This window comes from Mastigoproctus giganteus, chromosome 2, assembly GCF_048544385.1.
Source record: "Mastigoproctus giganteus isolate SK-2022 chromosome 2, ASM4854438v1, whole genome shotgun sequence".
Taxonomy (NCBI): Eukaryota; Metazoa; Arthropoda; class Arachnida; order Uropygi; family Thelyphonidae; genus Mastigoproctus; species Mastigoproctus giganteus.
In genome coordinates this window covers 65,618,163-65,642,088 of record NC_143576.1, presented here as the reverse complement: position 1 = coordinate 65,642,088, position 23,926 = coordinate 65,618,163, and the positions used below count along the sequence as shown (strand labels likewise).

Here is a 23,926-nt window from a genome sequence, read left to right as displayed (position 1 = left end):
TTGGATGTTCTGCTGTGATCTACATAAACATAACTATCTATTTTATTATTTCATTTTCAATGTTTCCGGACGATTCTAATAATGCCCAAAAGTTTTTCAGTTTTGAAAGGGGCAGTTCATCTTGTTCATTCAGTCACTGTTCGACTTCTGTATTCAATGCAAATCCCACTTTCAAAAAACAATTTTGAATAGTGTATTCAGTGACATCGTTTGTCCAAACTTTTGCCAGTACAGAGATGCAATCTGTAAGGTTAATTGTAACCTCCAAGTTTCTATTTTCTGATAACGCATTGACAATGTTCATTATTATTCTCTTTCGATAATGAAATTTAAAATTTTTAATAATGCCTTGGTCCATTGGCTGGAGTTTCGATGTTACGCTTGGTGGTAAAAACAACTTCGCACTTTTAAGTTTGGCAGAAATACTGGCAGGATGTGCAGGACAGTTGTCAGTTACCAACAAGGTTTTCCTTTTTTATTTTGTTATACTCTTGTCTAGGTTTAATATTCATTCTTCAAAATTTTTTCACTTGTCATCCATGCTTTTTTATTAAAGGTGTAGTCAACTTCCAAAGATTTTGTGCCTCTAAAACATCTTGGATTTTTTGATATTCCGATGACTAAAAGTCTTAATTTTTCACTTCCTGTCATATTTGCTCCAACCAGCACAGTGATTCTTTCTTTGCTTTCCGCCAAAACATTTATCATCCTTAAAAGCAAGTGTTCTATTTGGTAAACGTTTAAAGAATAAACCCATTTCGTCAGCATTAAAAACAGCCTTACGCTCATATTCTTCCAAAATCTTCTTTAAGGTATTGTTCCTCCAACTGTTGCAATCTTCTTCGCTTACATTAACACTTTCTCCACAAATAACCTTTTCCACAATTCTGTGGCACTTCTTGAATTTATCTAGCCACCCAGTGCTGGCATTAAATTCTGTATGTTCAAAGGACTGTGCAAATTTCAGAGCTTGTTGCTTATTATTAGGCCCGATGTTGGGATATTCTTTTCATGTATCATTTGCACCCATTTTAGAACAGCTTTATCAACATCTTTGTATATACACAACTTAATTCGCTTCTTGTCTGCTCCTCTTTCAATTGCATTTAAAATTGATTCTCAATTTTTTTTTTAAATCATAGATAAATTGCTTGCAGATATGCCATATTTCTCCGCAACATCTTTTTTCTTAAAACCCTAGTCAATATCATAACAATCTTTGCTTTATCATTACTACTTAAACACTAAACACTTTCTCTTCAACATTGTTTTCACAATTGTAAAAATTACTGGACCGCAGCTCTTGCCAATACATACACCGCAACTTCGCTGCGCTGGCCATATAGTGAATTGTTAGTACAGGTTCCGCCTACTCAATGTTGTTCGCTTGCCAATTCAACAGTATCACTCCCTTTGAAGAAATATACGACTTTGTGAATTTCTTTTATTCTGCTTTCATTCATATATACACAAAAGATAAATTTATGATTAATGTATGCTGTATGTTACTTTTCAGAAAAAAAAAAATAAAATAATACAAGAGCATATAGCCTATGTGATTGATGATGAACGAAATTAAAAAAAAAAAAAAAAAAAAAAAATCATGAAAACCATCTACTGGACTCCCAGTAGATGGTTAGAAGAGAACGGACATATCATATAATGATTGACATGAAGGTCACGTGGTACAACTGAGGAGAGAAGCGAATGTCACTCAGTAGGCGTTACTAAAAACCGACTATTGTCGGCGCAGCATGCTAAAGGTTTAGCGCAGCGAATTTTGTTTTCCCCTGAGCCAACATCAATTTACAAATCTACCCTATTTATTGTAATTTACGACCACTTTTAAGAAAACCCATTTGGTTTAATAACAGTAACAAAAATGGAACAAAGACCCTCCTACGGGTGTCAACGGCCACAAGTGTTCATGATTATTTAATTCCAGATGTTAATGCGCAATTTCGGAAGGAAGTAGGCAGTATATTTGAGCGGCTGTTTAGCAGTAAATGCTTGAAAATCTTCAAAAATGCTTTTACTAATTTTTAAAAATTCGTTATAGAGAGACTAACACTTCGTTATATGGGGTTAATTTTACATGTAATTTCGTTTCAAGGTGCAATGTTTCGCGAAAAAATTCGTAATATAGAGAAATTCATTAAATAGAAGTTCGTAATAGAGAAGTTCCACTGTATATATATATATATATTTTTTTTTTTTGTTTTAATGAGTTTAAAAAGTTTTATCATTTATTTTCTGATAAAAGTCTGCAATTACACTATATGGAATAAAAGTGATAAAAATAACCGTAGCTTTTTCAGAGGCAACTTGTCATGGTACATCCTTCAATACCATACTTGTAGGACAATGGGCATTATCCTCCATATGTGCACGGAAACGGCTCAGAAGCATGCCAAACAGAACCTTTCATCCCATTCAAGAATTATGGTTTCAAAGAGGGGAGTGAATATGGATTCCCGTCTCTATTAATGGTGTTAGAAGAGCAAATCAGCAAACTCTCAAGCCATTTTAAGTTCCAATATCCGTGTGAACGATCGACTACAACGGTATCACCAGGTGAAATCTGGTGGTTCTCCTCTCAAAAATGTTCAGCCACAGATTTCCCATAATCTGCAGTCTTTATTGCACTAATATGCTCCCCCATACAATCTTTGAAATGCCATTTTGTCTCACCAACATAACACTCCCCACAATAAAAGCTATAAAACAAATGTTTTCATCGCTTTTATTCTGTACAGTGTTATTGCTATTCTTTATATTTTATTTTTATATTTTATTATTTTACTGCTTTTACTGTACAATCTGTGTATTTTATTTCTATTTTAATAATGTTTTAGTTATACAGTTAGTGTATTACATTGCAGTTATTATGAATAAGGAGTAGTCATTTGAGCTGGACTACAACTACAACAAAAAATCTTGGATGGCATGTGAAATTTCTGAGCAGTGTATTTTAAATTTCAATAGAAAGATGACGAAAGAAAACAGAAAAATCACGCTGATTGTTGACAACTGCCATGCCCACCTTCACTCAGTAATTTCAAAACTTACAAGTGCGAAATATGTTTTCTTCCCTCCGAATACCTCGCCTAAACTGTAGTTAATGAGCCAAAGATTTGAAAATACCGAAGGCGCATACTGAATAAAGTTATACTGAGAATAGGAACTAACCAACCTATAAATTATGTTATAGATTTGCGGATGTGCATATCAGAGTTGGTGAAAGTGTGGAGTCAAGATGTGATGGAAACAACGATTAAGAATTTTCGCAAAAGCAGATTTTGCTAAAATGCCAATTAACAGTGATGAACTACTACAAGACATTGAGCAATCTTTGGAAAAAGTTCCAAATGAGGTTTGATCAATGGAGAAATTGTTATTGACAAATTTTTAGGAGTTGATAATGATGTCATAGTAGCCCAATATTTGAATGACTCCAACGTTTTAATGAGTATTCAAAGAACTGGTCACAATATAGACGATGAGTTGGGTGAAAACGAGTGCAATATTAAACCTTTCAAACAAGACATGGTGGCAGCAATTGAAACTTTCGTTATTTCTGAATGTTGAATTTAGTATTTTTCATTGTTGAAAAGGTCATATTTCTTTATAACAAAATTTCTCTTTAACAAATTTTTTCAAAGGAATTATCGATTTCGTTATACTGAGATCTGACTGTGCTTTCTCTGATATGCCAAAATAAGTAAGTCATCCAGGTGGTTCAAAAGCATCACTGCCTACTAATCCTGCTAGGTGTAATGCTTGACCACAAATTAGAGTACTGGGTAAGTTAAAGTCACATACAATGAGGCTTTCAACTTGCATAGTCAAGTTGCTGAAAAAGAGTTTATCACAATTTTCCACAATCGTTAGGCCATAGCATATCCCAACTATCAACTTTACATTATCATCAGACAACTCACATGATGCTTGCTAATTCTACATCCACCGAGTTTGATCAGACTGCCTGCTTTAAATTTACTTTTGATAAGCATAACCCCACCTCCTCACTTGCACCCACAAACACAAAGAGTAAGTTAAGCAAAAAAAAAAAAACATTTGTCCTTACATATTTTCTTTCATATTTATGTGCACAAGCTATAAGTATTTAAATATTAAGACTGTCATAAAGGTAATTAAGGCACTTAAACTATTATTTTAGTACCACTTATGATGTGAAATAAGCACAAAAATATTCTTCAAATTTCAAGAGCTCATAAACAATACACACCAAAAAAAAAATAATAATAATAATAATAATCTCCCACTGAGCTCCTAGCATTATAGGAACTCTGAGTATCAGTTATTAATTTGAAATGGACATAACTAAGACCACATATATCTGTGAAATTAATGAAACTTCTCAACTATTAACTATCATCTTAATATTAAGGCAAATATTTCACAATAAATTTAAAGTAAGATCAAACAAAACCATCCATTTCCTCAGGATTTCTTATTAATTTTCAATTAAATATATACTGATAAGTATGTCCAAATCAAAAATATTACCTAATGGTATATCATCTTCATCTTCACTGAACTGTGCCTCATTATCTGTATTGTTTGCAGAAGAATTATGATTCCCGTCAGCAAGAACTTCTACTGGTTCCCTAAGTGGTTCTTCAGATTTAACCGAGGGAATGCCACAAGAATTATTTACTAGAAAAGAGAGGAAAAACCCATTAATTGAATACTTGAAGGATGCATAAGAAATTTTTATTTAATAAAAAGAAAGAAAAAAAAATTTCACATCAGGTTTCCCTTCGATTCCAGCAAAAGAAATGACTCACACATTTCTTGGCAGGCAAATATTAAACAGCCTTAATAATAAAAAAACGAGATTACTTATTATAAGCCATAATGGGGAAAAAAAAAAAAAATCTAATACTAAAGGAAAGATTTTCACTGAAACAGTAATTTATATTTTTCTATCAACTGCTGCATGAAAGGTGATCTCCCAGTTTTTGTCTGACATTTTTTATATCAACAAAATGGTTAATGAAGATAAACTGATGTCCTAAAAGCCAGGATTGTTTAGTTTCAGCCATAAATGATCTGATTGCTAGAACAACAGATCTAAAAGGCGAAAAAAAAAAAAAAAAGCATCCATTAGTGTGAAGTAAACCATTATGTATCTTGGCATCAAGATGTCTATTATCCTCAGGAGGAATATTCCTTCACACTGATTAATTGCTAACTTAAAAATGCTCTGATTGAGGAATAGAATTCTAAGCTGCTGTCTCAATGTGCCTCAGACATGCCTGAGGCACAAGATTAACATAAAGGTTTATGTTAATATATGCCTGAAAGTGCTTTATTTCTGAGCTACAGCTCTTATTGTGTTGCAGAAATTATAAATTATCCAGCAAAAAACATGCTGTTTGTCAGATGGTCTACCATACATAGTCTCAATTTATTTTCAAATTGATAAGTAAAGTTAGGAGTAATTTCAAAGCAATTATTCCTAATATGTCAAAAGCTTTTGATTGTGTTTGGCATAAATAAGTTTCCATTTTATGGTTTGCCAACTGTTTTTGGTAATTGGGTATCCAGTTTTCACTAACTTCTTCACTAATGCTGATGTTCTACAAGGTTTAATTCTTTCTCCCACTCGTTCCCTCTTCCATTGACTGGAAATCCTATGCAGAGATTTGCTGATGATAGAAAACTGAATTCCAACTTCCATTTTGAGAAACCTTGCCATGCATAAACAGCTTTACTTCTGGAATGTCTGCTATCAATTCCTTTAATGCTGATCTCTAGGTAATTCTCAGCAGAGCAAAGATAACTTAGTTAATTTTAATCCTTCTGAAACTCAGTCCTGTCAAATATCTTATAAAAAGGAGTTTTCTGATCGTACAATACTTTTCGACAACACTCAGATTTCTCAGACAAGATCACATATTTCTACCCTGACTTGTAATCTCTCTCATGAAATAAGCATATTACAAATATTGCTTCCTCTGCATCAAAAAAACTGGATTTTCTCTTTCGCACTCAACATTACTTTTCTCCTAAACAGCTTCTCATTCTGTGGAAATTTCAAATCCACCAAACCATTGAAAATTTTCCCACATCTGGGGTTGTAGTAGTAGTAGTAATGGCATGTGATGCAAGAAAGCAAGTGTATGAGCTTATGCAGCATCAGCCAAAAAAAAAAAAAAAAAAAAAAATCACACCATTCCCTCCAAATGCCTGTCCAGTTACTCCTTAAATTTATTTAACCTATCAACTTCCACTTTAACCGCCCGCTGGCTAAAGGCAAATTTCTGCACATCTATTCTACATCTCTCTTTTCTTAATTTGAATTTATGCCCCCTTGGGTTCGTAATCTGAACAAGTGGAAGGATCCCATCAGAATTCAGCGTGCTCAACTCATTCAAGGCCTTATACACCTCAATATAGAGAGTTTTTTTTTTTTTTTTTTTTGGTAATTGTTGGCGCATAGTCTTCTGTGGCCATAATGCACCTCCCAAGGTTTTTTTGCTGTACTTTGATCCAAGCCAGAGGCGGGAATCGAACCCGCGACTTTTGGGTTGCCAGGCAGGCACTTTACCCAACGGGCTAGAGAGTTTGTTCCCATAAACTCTCTCTCTCTCTCTCTCTCTCTCTCTCTCTCTCTCTCTCTCTCTCAGGCTTCTGGAGTCCATTTAAAAGAGGGCAATTAGGTTAAATAATGACCCATCTCTGACAAAGTCTCTCACTCTGTCTCATAGATGTTCTGTTTTGAATGCACTCCTTTTTATAGATAGTTATATGGGCAGTGTTCATCTGAATTGGCTTCTACAATTCTCCCTCTCTCTCTTCCAATCCAGTCCGAACACATGCCAAAACAGTCAGAATCTTTATACAGTCCAACTTTAAACTAAGAGAACCAACTTTTCTTCATTCTTATTTATTCCTTCAACTTCCATCTTCGAGAAAAACCTCCCTTCAAGCATACTTCCTGAAAATTACAATCTACAGAAATTCAAGTCTAATGTCAATAAGTATCTTTTTCATCTTCTCAACCTTCATCCCATGCACGTATTAAGTACTATAGGTTCTAACACCATTTCAGTTTGGAGCGTTACATTATTTAAAAATTAAAAACAGGCTTGTGTAGTTGTACGCACAAAAGATGTTTTATGTGAAAACATCCTTTGGCTTGGAAGATGTTAGCGAAATCCAAACCAATAGTCCAATTACTCGTTTGATTGTAGCATTTGTTGAATAGTATGACATCACAATCATACTTGTAGGATTGTGATGTCATACTATTCAACAAATGGCTACAAAATCATACTTGTAGGATTGCAGCAATACATGTATGTGTAAATCGATTGCTTGTATTGTTCCAATCATACCTCCTGTAGCGGTGCCTCCGTAGCCAGGTGGGAAGGAGCAGCAGTGCGTACGTAGCACACGCTTCTTGATTAGACTGGGGTTCGAGCCCATCACCACCAAATACGGAGGATGCGGAAAGGTCTGGGAATGACCACCGCATATCCCGGAGCAATATGGTCTTAGTTGCTAATGCTCCTAAAAACCAAACAACAAACAAACAAACAAACCTCCTATAGCTGCCATTTGATTGTAGCCATTCAAATGGGTAATTAGGCTATTGGCATGGATTTCACTGAGTTAGTGTCATTTACGAAGTGATGTAATTTGCATCATTTCAGCATAGCATTTTCATGACAAATTGGTTTTACTTCAGTCTGAAATTTAGTAGGTGGCACCAAAGATGTTTTCACATTAAATAAGATGACTTCAGCAAACTACTTAGAGTCTAATAAAGAACATCTGAAGCACAAGAATGGTTAGGTTGCAGGAGTGGATCTGGTAACAACATTTGAAGTATGGTAGTGGCAGCAGCAGCAGCAAGAGGAGGAGGAGGAGGACGCACAACTGAGTGGAGAATTTACATGGAAGTAACAACTTTATCTGTATCATGTTCAAAGTTTACAAGACCTTACTGAAGATGATTTCCCATTGTGACAAGCTGTTTGTACTTGATTTTGATAAATATGTACTTGCTATATTCTTTTGTACATGTCATATTGTTTTCTGATGAAGTTGGCTTCATATGAAATGGTGTGATCAATTTTTATAACACTCATGATTGGGAAGAAGTCAATTCATGTCATCATTCGGTCAATACACCAGCAACAATTTAGTATTAATGTATGGACAAGAATTACTGCCCACTACTTAATTAGTCTTTTTGTTTTGTCTATAAAATTAATATTCCGAATATTTAAGGAATGATTTATGCAATTTATGCAATCTACTAGGTTATGTTCTGCTTACCGTTTGAAGCCATATAGGTTTATGCATGACATACTCCACCTCATCCTAACTGAGTAACAAGAGACTATTTGGATGAGCATTTACCTGATAAAAGGATAAGCTGGAGAGGCTCCATTGCATGGCCTGCTTGCTGTGCATATCTGAATTCACACAATTTTTTTTATCTGTGGTATCATTTGAAATACATCCATACAGTGAAATGTGTTGCCAATGTGCAAAAAAGGATGCCGGCAAATCCAATCAATATCTGTAATTTTTAAATGTGTCAGCCAGTCAAAGAAGGTGTGCTCAGGTGTGCTTTCAAGTGCAAGGCAGTCATTTTGAACTCTCTTTAAACGTAAATGGATGATCGTTGGATAAAATAGGATGTAATTCTGAAACAGCAATTTCAGGCAATAGGCATAATTCCATTTACTAATTTCCCAATCTTTTATTCATGAAAACAATCTTTGTCCGTGAATAAAGTCACAATAATTATTTTCTGTGAATTTTTTGTATTTTCCTAAAGAAAATTTGGCTGTCTATGTATTCTATAAATAAAACTTATAAAACTTATCAATAAAACTTAGAACTAGTTTCAATTTATTTTAAAATATCAACTGACATTGAAATTATTAATATTCAGTTGCTATTCTCAAGTTTTTTTTTTTTAATTTCCTGATAATCAAAGTTTTATTTTGATGCATAAATTTTTCCGGTCCATGTTTCTATGAGAGCTATAGCACAATAAGTTAAACTAGAAAAACTGTGAACTTTTTTTTTTTTTTTCCAAAAATATTATGGGCATTTAAGTGTAATTTTGTCACAGGATAAATTTATCCTTTTTATGAACTGCTTACTATTATTAGTATTAGAAAATCATGCGAGGAACACAATCAGTCAATAGAGAGGGGGAAAAAACTCTCATCTAACCATCCTGTCTGATAATATCTAATTCTCCCTTAAATTTATTCAAATTACATACCTCCACAACAGTAAATGGAAGTTTGTTCCAACAATCACAACCGATTAGCCAAAAGAAAATTTATACAGATCTAATCTACAACCGTCTTTTTTCAATTTAAGTTAATGTATCCTTGGGGGTATTGTCTGAGAAAGGATAAGGATGTCATCAGCATTTAGATTACTCAGTCCATTTAAAGTGCTAAACAATTGCAGATGCCTAGTTTCCAAAAGCTACAAATTGTAAGAATACCTTTCTATTTTTCACATTTATCTTATCACACTTCTCTGCACTTGTACCATAGAGATTCCATTCTCCCCGGCGCCTCCGTAGCCAGGTGGGAAGGAGCAGCAGTGCGTAGCACATGCTTCTTGATTAGACTGGGGTTCAAACCCGTCACCACCAAATACGGAGGATGCGGAAAGGTCAGGGCATGACCACCGCATATCCTGGAGCAATATGGCCTTAGGTGCTAATGCTCCTAAAAAAAAAACCAAACCAAAAAACCAACCATTCTCCCCCCCCCCCGCCTAAAATGAGGCTTCAAGACTAGTACACAGTACTCAAGATTGGTCTAACAATGGGACAATCCCTTATATAATGGGATAATCACCTGACTGTCCCTGATCGAAAAATTCCTATTTATTGACTGAATCCCATGAGCTGCTCTAGCAGCCTGTTTGACTGTTTAGAGAACTTCACATCAGACTGTACATTACGCCATTATCTCTGTTATATCCCACCCAACCTTGAACGTTGGCGAGAATTTCAAAAGAACCATTCAAGTGTTATGTTATTCTGGAATTACTGCTGTCCATTTGTAAAATACCTTGCATGCATGAATGCTAAACCCCAACTGCCACTTCTCTGCAGACCTGCACAATTATTCTACGTCTTGTAGTGGTATGTTTTTATTTGTATTAAGTACCGTGCCAACTTCATCTGCAATCTTTGACAGTAAGCTTGATATGCCTTCATCAATATCAATAAATACCAAAAACAGTAAGGATCCAGCACTGAATCCTGATGGACTCCACTAATAATATTAGTCCAAGAAGAACAGTGCCCATTTATAATTCTCTGCCTTCTCCCATTCAACCATCTCTTTATCCAAAACAGTAATAACTTGCCCCCAGTGCCACACTGCTCCAATTTGTACAGTAGTCTTTCATGTGGAACAGCATCAAAAGCTTTACTGAATTCTAATTATACGATATTAAACTTATTTTTTATATCTAGTTCTTTTGTTATTACATCAAAGTAGTTACTCAGATTGCTTAGACAAGGTGACTGTCCTTAAAAAATCCAAATTTCTATATAACTCTTTCTGTGAAGATGCTCAAGAAATACTTCTTTAATCACCATCTCTTTTATTTTCCTTGGAACAGCAGTCAGGATTACAGGTCTGCAGTTACTCACTTTTCCTCCCTGATCTTCCCTTTATGACCAGGAGAGACGTTTGCATGTCTCCAATATATAGGGACCCACCTGAATGCTGTCCTAATTAGCATTAGCATTTAGCATTAGTAGAGGCATTTGATGCAAGAAAGCAAGCTTATGCAGCACCAGCCAAAAAAAAAAAAAAAAACCCACTACCACTTCACCCCTCTGTTCGTTCAAAATACCTGTCCAGCTGAGCCTTAAACTTATTTAGGCTATCAACCTCCACCACAAGGGATGGAAGTCTGTTCCACCAACCAACCACCCGCTGGCTAAAGGCAAATTTCCGCACGTCTATCCTACATCTGTCTTTCCTCAATTTGAATTTATGCCCTCTCAGGTGATTATTCTGAGCTAGAGGAAGAATCCCATCAGCATTGAGCATGCTCAAACCATTCAAGGCTTTATACACCTCTATCAGATCACCTGGCTGGTGCCTAGTCTCCAGACACAGTAATTTGCAAAACTTAAGCCTTTCTTCGTAAGAGCACCCCTTTGTTCCATTCACTAATCTTGTTGCCCTTCTCTGTACTCGTTCCAGCAGTTCTACATCCTTCTTGAAATGAGGCCTCCAGACCTGTATACAGTACTCTAGGTGTGGCCTGACCATTGCCTTATACAATGGAATAATCACCTCCTTATCCCTGCTGGAAAAATTCCTGTATATCATTGACAATACTCCATGAGCTACTCTTGCAGCCCGTCTGCACTGCTCAGAGAACTTCATATCTGCCTGCACAATCACCCCCAAGTCCATTTCATTCTCTACCACTGTCAGTGTAGTACCACAGAGTTGATACGTTGCTCTGGGGTTGCTGTTTCCCATGTGTAGTACTTTACATTTGTCAATGTTAAACTTCATTTGTCACCTCTCAGCCCATCTGCTCAACCTTTCCAGATCCTGTTGCAGCAGCATAGTGTCAGTAGTGTCCTTGACAACCCTGCCAACCTTTATATCATCTGCAAACTTGGACATTAAGCTTGATATACCATCATCAACATCATTTATAAATACAGAAAACAATAATGGACCCAATACTGAGCCCTGAGGGACTCCACTAATAACATTAGTCCACGATGAGCAGTGTCCATTGATTACGACTCTCTGTCTTCTCCCCCTCAACCACCCCTTTATCCATAGCAGCAATTTGCCTCCAATGTCACACTGCTCCAATTTGTGCAGCAGTCTTCCATGTGCAACAGTATCAAAAGCCTTTCTAAGAATATTGTCAATGATATACAGGAATTTTTCTAGCAGGGATAAGGAGGTGATTATTCCCTTGTATAAGGCAATGGTTAGGCCACATCTTGAGTACTGTATACAGGTCTGGAGGCCTCATTTCAAGAAGGATGTAGAGCTGCTGGAACGGGTACAGAGAAGGGCAACAAGATTAGTAAATGGAACAAAGGGTTGCTCTTACGAAGAAAGGCTTAAGTTTTGCAAATTACAGAGTCTGGAGACTAGGCACCGGCGAGGTGATCTGATAGAGGTGTATAAGGCTTTGAATGGTTTGAGCATGCTCAATGCCAATGGGATTCTTCATCTTTCTCAGAATAATCACCTCAGAGGGCATAAATTCAAATTGAGGAAGGACGGATGTCGGATAGATGTGCGGAAATTTGCCTTTGGCCAGCGTGTGGTTGGTTGGTGGAACCGACTTCCATCACTTGTTGAAGTTGATAGCCTAAACAAATTTAAAGCTCAACTGGACAGGTATTTCGAACGAACGGAGGGGTGAAATGGGAGAGGGGTTTTTTTTTTTTTTTTTTGGCTGATGCTGAATAAGCTTGCTTTCTTGCATCATATGCCTCTACTAATGCTAATGCTAATATCAAAGTTATTCCCTGCATCCAGTTCTTTTGTGACTGCATCATAGTATCCAATCAAGTTGGTCAGGCAAGACTTCCCCTTAACAAAACCATGCTGTGTCTGAGCTATAACTGAAGTCTTGTCTAAATGATCCTGCAGTGCTTCTTTAACCAGTGCCTCCATTAATTTTCCTGGAACAGAAGTTAAGCTCACAGGTCTATAATTACTTGTGTCAGCCTTTGATCCTCCTTTGTGAATTGGGGTCACATTTGCACATTTCCAGTCTATGGGTACCTCCCCTGAGTCCAAGGAAGCTCTCATAATTATGGCTAAGGGTTTGCTTACTTCCTTTGCTGCCTCCTTTAATATAACTGGATAGATCCCATCCACCCCGGGTGCCTTTCTTGTGTTTATCTTCAACAGTTTCTCCTCCACTTTACTCCCAGTTATTTCAAGATTCTGTAGCTTACTGCTAGAGTTGAATACACCTCTGGCATTACCCTTGCTGAATAACTCCTCATGTGTGAATGTCGATGCAAAATATTCATTTAGTTTGTTAGCTACCTGAGCAGGATCATCAACAGTTGACCCATCAATATTAAGTGGACCAATCTAATTATGGTCAAAGGCCTGCTTTCTTCCTTTGCTGATCATTTTAATATAATTGGATAGATTTCAAAAGCCCCAGATCCCTTATTAATTTTTAATATCAATGATTTCCTTTCCACTTTGTTCTCAGTTATCACAAAGCCATTTAGCTCTCAGTTATATTTCTCATGTTCACGGCCATGAAAACTTTTTTACACATGAATGTGGATGCCAAAATGTATTTAGTTTGTCAGCAACCTGAGAAGGATCATCAGCAGTTATGCCATCATCTCTAGAGGACCAATGTAGTTCATTCCTTTCTTTCTAGTCATTTTTTGGCAAATAGCTTGGGTGAAATGAAACAAGCAGCTCTAACCCAAAGCCCCTAAATTGAGGGACCCATCAAGCTCTCAGCTGCCCACACCAACGCTAGAGCCTGCACTTGATCATCACGCAACACAGCGACAACACCCAAAGCAGAATTTGCTGGTCCTGCAGGAACTAGTAGTTTTTGGTGACTCTATTGTCAGGGAAACGGGGAACATGCTATGTAAAAAGGATAGGTGGAACAGGACCAGGGTATGTCTGCCAGGGGCAAAGGTTGATGAAATTGTAGAGCAGATATCATCTTTTAAGGACACAAAAGGTTGTACACATTGGCACATGATATTAAGAGTAGGAGACTGGTAGAATTACTTAACAAGTACAGGCCACTGTTGAATAAAAGCCGTGAATTAGAGTTGAATTTGAAAGTGTCTGCAATTCTGCCCAGACACGATAGCAGGGAGTATATGATGAGAACCATGTCGATCAATTCGGCCCTGGAAAGATTGTGCAAGGCTCAAGTAATAGAACGTTTTTTTCAGCCTGGTCTGTACTTGTTAACAGGAGAGAGCTTCTGCAGGGAGGGGATACACTTAAATAGAAAGGGTGCAAGAATATTTGTTGATGCTATCGAGGCAATGTTAGGTGGGTAGGAAAACTGCTAGCTTGGAGGGATACAAGGACTAATAGATTAACAGTAGCCACTGGCAGAGGTCAAAGTGATTCTTGCACTGCTTCTACTGGAATGAGCAGCAACGTGGAAAACAATATGCAGGGTATTTCATAGACTGCCGGGAGTAATTGCGGTACAAGTAAACACATGGGTTGTGTCAGGGTAGCTAAGAATTGGAACAGGTGCCTGTATACTGCATGTACACCAATGCTAGGAGTTTGGTAAATAAATTTGATGAATTTGAGGTATTGCTCAAAAACCTCATCGCTCGGTTCCTATTGATCAAAAACAATCGCTCGGTTCCTTCAGCATTCGCAACACAAAATAATGATCTGGTATACAACATTTCTTGCGGTGATTGTGACTCGTTTTACCAAGGTTCGACCCGATTTTCTCTTAATATTCGTGTAAATCAACATGAAGCCTCAGTTCGTGCTACTCGTTCAGCAGCGTCAGAATTAGCCTTTCATGCCATTAACGAAAAACACACTTTCTTATTTAACGAGGCCAAAATACTTAATGTTCAATGTAATTATACGAGACTATTAATTGCAGAAAAAGTGGAAATTAAATTACACGAGAATTCTGTTAATGTTCGGCGGCCATATTTAATCTCCGATGAGTGGACCTTTACGTGCAAGCGCAAAGACAAATAATCGCTTTTTAAGTTTCAGGTTTAACCCGATTTGGGCCGACCGGGCTAGCCGGGTGGGTAAAGTGCCTACCTGGCAACCCAGAGGTCACAGGTTCGATTCCCGCCTCGGGCTTGGATCAAAGTACTGCAAAAACCTTGGAAGGTGCATTATGGACAGAGAAGCCTATACGCCAACAACTACCAAAAGAAAACTGATTCGGTAATTTTCATTCCTGTGATCACCACATATGGTCGAAAAGCGTTAAGTCGGAAGGAAAGTCGGAAGGAAAATTGTTTTGAATATTTTTGTTAGATTCTTTTAATTTCGTTAATTTGATTTTTAATTGTTTTAAATTGATTTGAATTGTGTTAAATTGATTATTTAATTATTCATATTTTACTCTAATGTACTGGTAAGTTGTCGATTTTTTCGTTTTTTCCGTTTTAATTTCTGGAGGGTATCATACGGAAGTGTTCGGCTAAGCAAACCCTTAGCCATCATTATGAGAGCTTCCTTGGATTCAGGGGAGGTACTCATGGACTGAGGATGTGAAAATGTGACCCCAATCCACAAAGGAGGATCAAAGGGCGACAAAAGTAATTACAGACTGTTAGTTTAAGTTCTGTTCGGGGAAATTAATGGAGGCACTGGTTAAAGAAGCACTGCAGGATCATCTAGACAAGACTTCAGTTATAGCTCAGACACAGCATAGGTTTGTTAAGGGGATATCTTGCCTGACCAATTTGATTGGATACTATGATGTGGTCAAAGGAACTAGATGCAGGAAATAACTTTGATATCATATATTTGAATCTTAGAAAGGCTTTTAATACTATAGCACATGGAAGACTGCTGAACAAATTGGAGCAGTGTATCACTGGAGGCAAATTGCTGCTACTGATAAAGGGATGGTTGAGTGGGAGAAGACAGAGGGTAGTAATCAATGGACACTGCTCTTCCTGGATGATGTTAATAGTGGAGTCCCCCAGGGCTCAGTTTTGGGTTCATTGTTGTTTTCCGTATTTATTAATGATATTGATGACGGTATATTAGGTTTAATATCCAAGTTTGCAGACGATATGAAGGTTGGGAAGGTTGTTAAGGACACTTATGAAAGTATGCTGCTGCAACCGGAACTAGAAAAATTGAGCAGGTGTCTGAGAAGTGGCAAATGAAGTTTAACTTTGAAAAATGTAAAATACTGCATATGGGAAGCAGAAACCCCAGATGAACGTATCAACTATGTGCGACTACACTGGTAGAGAATGAAAAGGACCTGGGGGTAATTGTGCAGGCAGATAGGAAGGCTCTGAGCAGTGCAGATGGTCTGCAAAAGAAGGTCACGGTGTTTTGTCAATGATATAGAGGAATTTTTCTAGTAGGGATAAGGAGGTGATTATCCCCTTGTATATTAGTATTAGTAACAGCCGCATGGTGCAAGAAAAAAAAAAAAAAAAAAAATCCGAACAAAACAATGATAAAAACAAAAAAAAAAAAAATAAAATAAAAATAAAATAAAATAAATAAATAAATAATAATAATTAATAAAAAAAAAAAAAAAAAAAGGAAATCATCCTATGCGCTTCCCTTACCCGAAAGTACTATCCAAATGACCTTTGACTTTCCCCAAACTGTCGGCCTCTACCACCCACGAAGGCAACTTATTCCAGTAATTTATAACTTGCTGGCTAAAATAAAACTTCCTGCAGTCCAATATAAACATTTCCCCCCGTAACTTGAATTTGTCCCCTAGTTCTAGCATCATTTATAATCTTGAAATTTTCGTCCTCATTCATTTTACTGATGCCTCTCAGAGCCTTAAACACCTCAATCAAATCTCCTCTAGGGTGTCTAGTTTCCAAACTCTGTAACCCACATATTCGGAGTCTTTCTTCATAAGGATGCCCTTTGCCGATCTCACCAGGCGAGTTACCCGTCTTTGCACCCTTTCAAGAAGCTCAATGTCTTTCTTTAGGTGCAGTCTCGATACTTGAACACAGTATTCCAAGTGTGGTCTAACATAAGCCTTATATAATGGGATTATCACGTCCCTATCTCTACTTGCAAAAGTTCGATAGATCATCCATAGGACACCATGGGCCTTCCTTGCAACCTGTTTACAATGCTCAGAGAATTTCATATCTGACCGTATCGTAACATCCAAGTCCCTTTCCTACAGTACTGGGTTTAGTTGAACTCCACCAAGTGAATAAGTTATTTTGGGATTACTGTTTCCCAGGTGTAATACCTTACACTTTGTTGGATTAAAGCATAGCTGCCATTTTTCTGACCATTCCTGAAGTCTATCTACGTCTCTCTGAAGCTCAGCTTGACAGTGATCATTAACTACTCTACCAATTTTAACATCATCTCCAAATTTAGACATCACGCCCTCTATCCCTTCATCAATGTCATTTATGAAAATTAAAAACAACAGTGGTCCCAATCTGAGGAACAGCCATTTATCACAACCCTCTGCCTCCTGCCCTGAAGCCATCCTTCTATCCATCTTAGGATTTTCCCACTGATTCCAACCTGTTCGAGCTTATAAAGCAACCGCTCATGTGGGGCAGAGTCAAAAGCTTTGCTGAAATCTAAATAAACAATGTCAAAATTATTCCCTAAATCCAGCTCGTGAGTGACCCTTTCGAAATAGCGAACCAGATTTGTTAAACATGATTTTCCCTTTACAAAACCATGCTGAGTATCCTTGAGAATTTCAATTCGATCCAAATAATCCTGAATTCCACCCTTGATCATTGCCTCCATGATTTTCCCTACTACTGAAGTTAGACTGACAGGTCGATAATTTCCAACTTCACTTTTAGAGCCACCCTTAAGTATGGGAGATACATTTGTACTATTCCATTCCAAGGGAATCTCCCCAGAGTCCAGTGATGCTCGCATAATTAGCCTCAATTGTTCAACGCACTCGCTTGCTGCCTCCCTTAAGATTATAGTGTATATTCCATGAACTCCAGGAGCCTTACTGGTCTGTAGGCTCGAAAGTTTTTTCATTAAATAATCTTGCGAAATTTCAATATCATTAATTACATATTTTTTAACTTCGCTCGCAAAATTTCCCAATGCCACAAAAGGGCTTTTCATTTGTAAATATCTATGCAAAATAACTGTTGAGTTCATCTGCAACGGCAGCTGGTGTATTTATTACTATCCCCTTTCCCTTAAGTAAAGGTCCGATCTGGTTTGTCCTGCTCTTCTTGGCATTTATATATGTGAAGAATTCTTTATCCCCCCCCCTCTTTGCTAGTGATTTCTCATAAACTGCCTTTGCCTATCAAACCTTTTCTGTGGATCTATTACACATCACCTTGTAGCTGTTATAGGCTTCAGTACTTTTTATTGCTCTGTAACCTTTCCATGCCACCTTTTTCTGCTCAAGTAATGTGGCAACTTCACTATTCACCCAACTTAGAACCCTTCTCGTGGAGTATTTTTTTAATGGTATATACGCATTCAAGGCATCTGTGATTAATGTTTTAAAAGTGTACCACAGTTTAATTGTATTCATTCTCTGCGCGATATCCACCCAGTTAATAAAGGCCATGTAGTACCTTATGGCATCGTAATTTCCTTTTCTGAAATTAAAACCCATTCCTTTGCCTTTTACTTCTGCTACCTCTCTCGTCATCATCCACCGTAGAACTCCGTGATCACTTCCTGCTACTGGTTCCTCTACTGTCAGCCCTGTTATGTCATCTGATTCATGGATGATGATGAGGTCTAGGATATTCTTTTCTCTAGTCCCTGACATGTTGATACAATAACAGTCATCTAGTTGATTTAAAAATTTTGTTCCCCATGTCGAGTTTCCTTCCCATTTACTCCAATCAATTAGAGGCAAATTGAAATCACCCATAATAAGGCATTGACGCTTACTTGCCCATTCCATTTGCATGTAGAGGCTTTTGTCATAATCTTCACAATCACCTGGTCTGTAGAATACTCCTACTCGCATTATACCTTTGTTTCCAACTATCTCACACCATACAGACTCTATACTAGCATATGAAATGTCTGAATCCGGGAAAGCTATCGTCGCACTCAGGCTGCTTCTGATAAGAAGCATTACCCCACCACCCCTTCTATCTACCCTATCCTTCCTAAATACATTATACAAGCCGTATTGAAACTCATCATCCCCAATTTCCGGGTGGCACCACGTCTCTGTAAGCCCTATTATGTCCGCGTTACTTGTTTTAACCAGCAGTTTGAATTCGCTCATTTTATTGACGACACTTCTAACGTTACTGTATAAACAATTAAGATTTACTGTTCTTGTATATTTAACAACCCTAACACAACCCTTGAAGTTTTTTAGGCTCTCTTCCCTGATATTAGCTACCCGCTCACGTGAAATGTTTCTGTCCCCAGAACATCTAGATAATACGTCCAGTTGGGGTAACAGATAAGAACTCTTAAGTTATGTGCAAGCGTTACTTTGACCAATATTATCAGATAAACGCGTGTCAGTATTACCCACATCCCCCCTAACTAGCAGTTTCCCTGAACCTTTAAGGTATCCTCAATAATACTGGCAAAAACATTTGCACCACCTTTGTTTAAGTGTATCCCGTCTCTACAAAACAAATTCCTTCTACCTACAAGTGTGGGCCATGATGATAGAAATTTACCCCCTAAAGCCTTGCAGATTCCTTCAAGTCTTGAGTTAATCCACAAGGCTCTTAACATATAATCCCTCCTATCGTGTCTGGGCAGAATCGCAGACACATAGACATTATGGCCTAGCTCGCGACATTTCCTCAGCATGGTCCTGTATTTTTCCAACAAATCGTCAGATCATGTACGTTTAATATCATTTGTCCCCACATGAATAATAATATTTTCTTTACCCCCTTTAAAATCTGACAATCTGTTGGTGATATCATCAATAGTTGCTCCCAGCAGACATACCCTGGTTCTGCTCCACCTATCTTTATTACAAAAAATATTCCCCATTTCCCCGATAATGGAGTCTCCTAATAAAACAATGTCCTTTGTAACCAGAGTAGTCTGCACTTGGTTTTTCTGTTTTGAGGCTCGAATCGGGTGTGCATCACTTGGTAGATTGCTGGAGTTTTGAGTCCCTGACAAGCTCCCAGATGCATTATTCTCAAGGGCAAGCACTCGTTTTTTCAGGGACTCAAATTGTTCCATCAGTGCACCAAATTGCAATTTAAGATCGGTGCACTCCTTACATCGATCACAAAGAAAAGAATCCACAGGTGAGGTAGGATTAGTCACCAGGTTGACCTTGGAAAACATTCCACAGGTTCCACAACGGATTAAATCATTACTCACCCGTAAATCGCCATCTGCTATTTCCGTGTGAGTCACGATACCCTGTGACGTTTTTATATATGGCAATGGTCAGGTCACACCTTGAGTACTGTATACAGCTCTGGAGGGCTCATTTTAAAAATGACGTAGAACTATTGGAAGGAGTACAGAGAAGGGCAACAAGATTAGTGAATGGAACAAATGGTTGCTCTAAGAAGAAAGGCTTAAGTTTTGCAAATTACAGTGTCTAGAGACTAGGCATCTGAAAGTTGATCTGATTGAGGCATATAAAGCCTTGAATGGTTTGAGCATGCTCAATGTCGGTGGGATTCTTTCTCTTGCTCAGAATAATCGCCTGAGAGGGCATAAATTGAAATTAAGGAAAGACAGTTGTTGGAAGGATAGATGTGTGGAAGTTTGCCTTTAGCCAGCGAGTGGTTGAATTTTGGAACAAACTGCCGTCTGTTGTTGTAGTTGATAGCTTAAATAGATTCAAGGCAGAAGTCAATGGGCGAAATGAGAAAGGTGCTTTTTTTATTTATTTATTTTTTTTTTTTTTTGTGGCTGATGCTATATAGGCTTGCTTTCTTGCATCATGTGCTAAAGTCTGATTAGCTCATCTGACCTACATTTAATCCTAAGCTTTGAAAGATATTTCTTTGTTGGCATGAAAAGTCTAGTAGCTTCCAAGATTAATTTTTTGAATGCTTTCCATTTAGAATTTTTGTTAGTAGCATCATCAAGTTCATCCCACTTAATCTAAATTTGATTTACATCTAAATTTACGCTAATCTATGTCTGAATTTACGTTTTTAGAAGAGAAATTTTTTTTACCAATTTAATACCTTAATCAGAAATATCATTAAAGGCTCTGTTCAACTTTGAACTATTATAAATATGGAGAAATAATGCCATACAAAAGTTTACTGCACATATTCAGCATCTTTCCTTTGATAATGACCACTATTTCTATGTCCAATCATTTTGATGCGGGGAAATAGGAGAAAGAAAACGTGTGCTAATATAGGTAGTAATCTTATCATTTTAATAATATGATATGATCAGTAATGAAAATTTCAAAATTTCCACCTTTTTTTCTTATTTAAATCTTACTTTCAACTGGGGAACAGAATTCTGCAAAAGACTCTCTTATCATTGCTCTTAACTCTCGATCTAATTTTGAGTTATCAAAGAGAGGTGATAAGGACCTAGAAGAAAAAGATAACAAAAAATAAATTTAAAAAATGATAACATGCAAACTACACAACCAATATAAGCTGCTTAGTCAATTCCAAAAATCATAATAAGGAATGTGCTAAGATAATAACTTAATTAAATATTTAAGAAACTAAATATATTAAAGTTCATGTGTAATGTTTAAAACCAACATTACAAATATAAAGACACAAGTATATAAGCAGAACACGGTGACAAAAGAGGTTTTTGTATATTCCTCTTTAGTCCTCCAAAAGATATAAGAATAACATGAATGAAATTTCTAATAGAAAGAAACAATGCATGCACATGTTTTTGTCTCTCTATTGTAGGGAGATGGAAAATATATTGTGCAAAAGGGATACATGGAATAGGACCAAGATACGTCTCCCAGGGGCAAAAGTTGATGACATTTTAGAGCAGATATCATCTTTTAAGGACACAAAGGTGATACTGTTGTACCCAATGGCACTAATGACATTATGAGAAAGAGATCTGCGGACTTACTTAACAAGTGCAGATCAATACTGAAAAAAATCGCAAGTTAGGGTTAAATTTGAAAGTGTCTGCAATTCTGCCCACACACGATAGAAGGGAGTATATGATGAGAGCCTTTTCAATCAATTCGCACTAGAGAGATTGTGCAAGGAACATGGGATAGAATTTTTCTCAGCGTAGTCTGCTTGCTAACAAGAGGGATTGTTTCTATAGAGTGGGATAAAATTAAATAGAAAGGGTGCAAGAATATTTGCTGATGCTATAGAGGCAATGTTAGGTGGGTTGGAAAACTGCAAGCTTGGGGGGATTCACAGACTAATAGATTAATGGTAGCCAGAGCCTGACAAAAGTGATTCTTGGAAAGCAAAGAGCTACTGCTGGGAGTTATCACGGAACAAGTTATTGTTGTTATTTGGTTTTTAGGAGCATATGCGGTGGTCATTCCCTGACCTTTCCGCATCCTCCGTATTTGGTGGTCATGGGCTCGAACCCCGGTCGAATCAAGAAGCGTGTGCTACACACTACTGCTCCTGCCCACCTGACTACAGAGGTGCCATGGAACAAGTAAATACATGGGTTGTGTTAAGGTAACTAATTGTAAAAATAGATGTACGTATTGTACTCCTAGCATTGGTTAATGTACACCAATGCTAAGAGAATAGTAAATAAATTTGATGAATTTGAAGTACTGATCAAGACATCAAAAGTGGATATTGTTGGGATATCAGAGATGTGGTGTCACACAGATAGAAGGAATACAGAACTGGAATTTTGGGAGTACAATGTGTACAGAAAGAACAGACATGATAGGATGGGAGGAGGGATTATGCTTTTAATTAAAAAAAATACAATCTAAGGAAGTGCATCCAGTTGACAGAGGTGGACAGCGCAGTGTTGAGTCGGTTTGGTGTGACATAAGCACTGGGAAAACCAAGTTGAGAGCAGGAGTGTGTTATAGGCCTAATGACTCTGATTACAATGACCAACTGTACAGGGAAATAGAGTGGGTCAGCAATCAGGTTGTCTCATAATGGGGGATTTTAACTCCCCAGATACAGACTGGAACTTGTGGGTTGGTCTCACACACACACCAGCAAGACTTTTGTGGATTTATTGGATGATTGTTTTCTACCACAACATGTTCGAGAGACAACCAGAGGGAGAAATACTCTTCATCTGATTATCAGCAGTGATTCTTCATATGTTAAGAATCTGCACATAAAGGAACCACTAGGTGGGAGAGATCACAGTGTACTGATGTGGGATTTACTTATAGATGTAACTACCATCAGGGATAAGGGGAAGGGTTTTTGCTTTCGTAAAGTTGACTAAAATGGTCTCAAGAAACTTTTTAAATTCTATACAGTGGAACCAAGAGATGATATTAATAACGCAAATTCTAAATGGGAAGCATTCATGGAATTAACCTTGCAAGCTACGAGGCTTTTCATACCAACTAAGAAATACTGTTCAAGGATTTGAAAAAAAGAGATGGGCTGAGAGGTGGAAACTGAAGTTTAACATTGATCAATGTAAAGTACTGCATATGGATAGCAGTAACATCTCAACTGGGTGGTACTACACTCAAGGTCGTGGAGAATGAAAGGGACCTGGGGGTAATTGTGCAGTAAGGTATGAAGTTTTCTGAGAAGTGCAAAAAGGCTGCAAGAATAGCTCATGCTGTCTTGTCAATGATATATGCTAGTAGGGATAAGAGGGTGATTGTCCCCTTGTATAACGCAATGGCCACACCTTGTGTACTGTATACAGGTCTGGCGGCATGATTTTAGCAAAGATGTAAGCTACTGGAATGAGTACAGAGAAGGGCAATCAGATTGGTGAAGGGAACAAAGGGGTGCTCTTATGAAGAAAGGCTTAAGTTCTGCAAATTGCAGCTTCTGGAGACTAGGCACCTGTGAGGTGATCTAATTGAGATGTATAAGGCCTTGAATGGATTGAGTATGCTGAATGCTAATGGGATTCTTCCTTTTGATCAGATTACTGACAGGAGGGGACATAAATTCTAGAATAGATGTGTGGAAATTGACCTTTAGCCAGCGGGTAGTTGATAGTTGGAACAAACTTCCACCTGTTGCAGTCGAAGTCAGCAACTTAAATTATTTCTAAGCAGAACTAGACAAATATTTGGAGTGAATTGATGGGTGAAGTGGAAAGGGTTTTTTTTT

General features: G+C 37.4%; 1 protein-coding gene across 2 annotated transcripts in view; it reads right to left on the bottom strand.

Annotated features, from left to right (window-relative positions):
• The window catches only part of IntS3 (integrator complex subunit 3), a 1,056,838-nt gene that overhangs the window by 506,524 nt on the left and 526,388 nt on the right, over nt 1–23,926 (bottom strand). For both annotated transcript variants that reach the window (XM_090368499.1, XM_090368500.1), the window contains 2 exons: nt 21,141–21,235; nt 4,531–4,680 (listed from right to left, as the gene is read on the bottom strand). In XM_090368499.1, the coding sequence (XP_090224625.1) occupies nt 4,531–4,680; nt 21,141–21,235 (245 nt within the window). The remainder of the gene's footprint in view (nt 1–4,530; nt 4,681–21,140; nt 21,236–23,926) is intronic.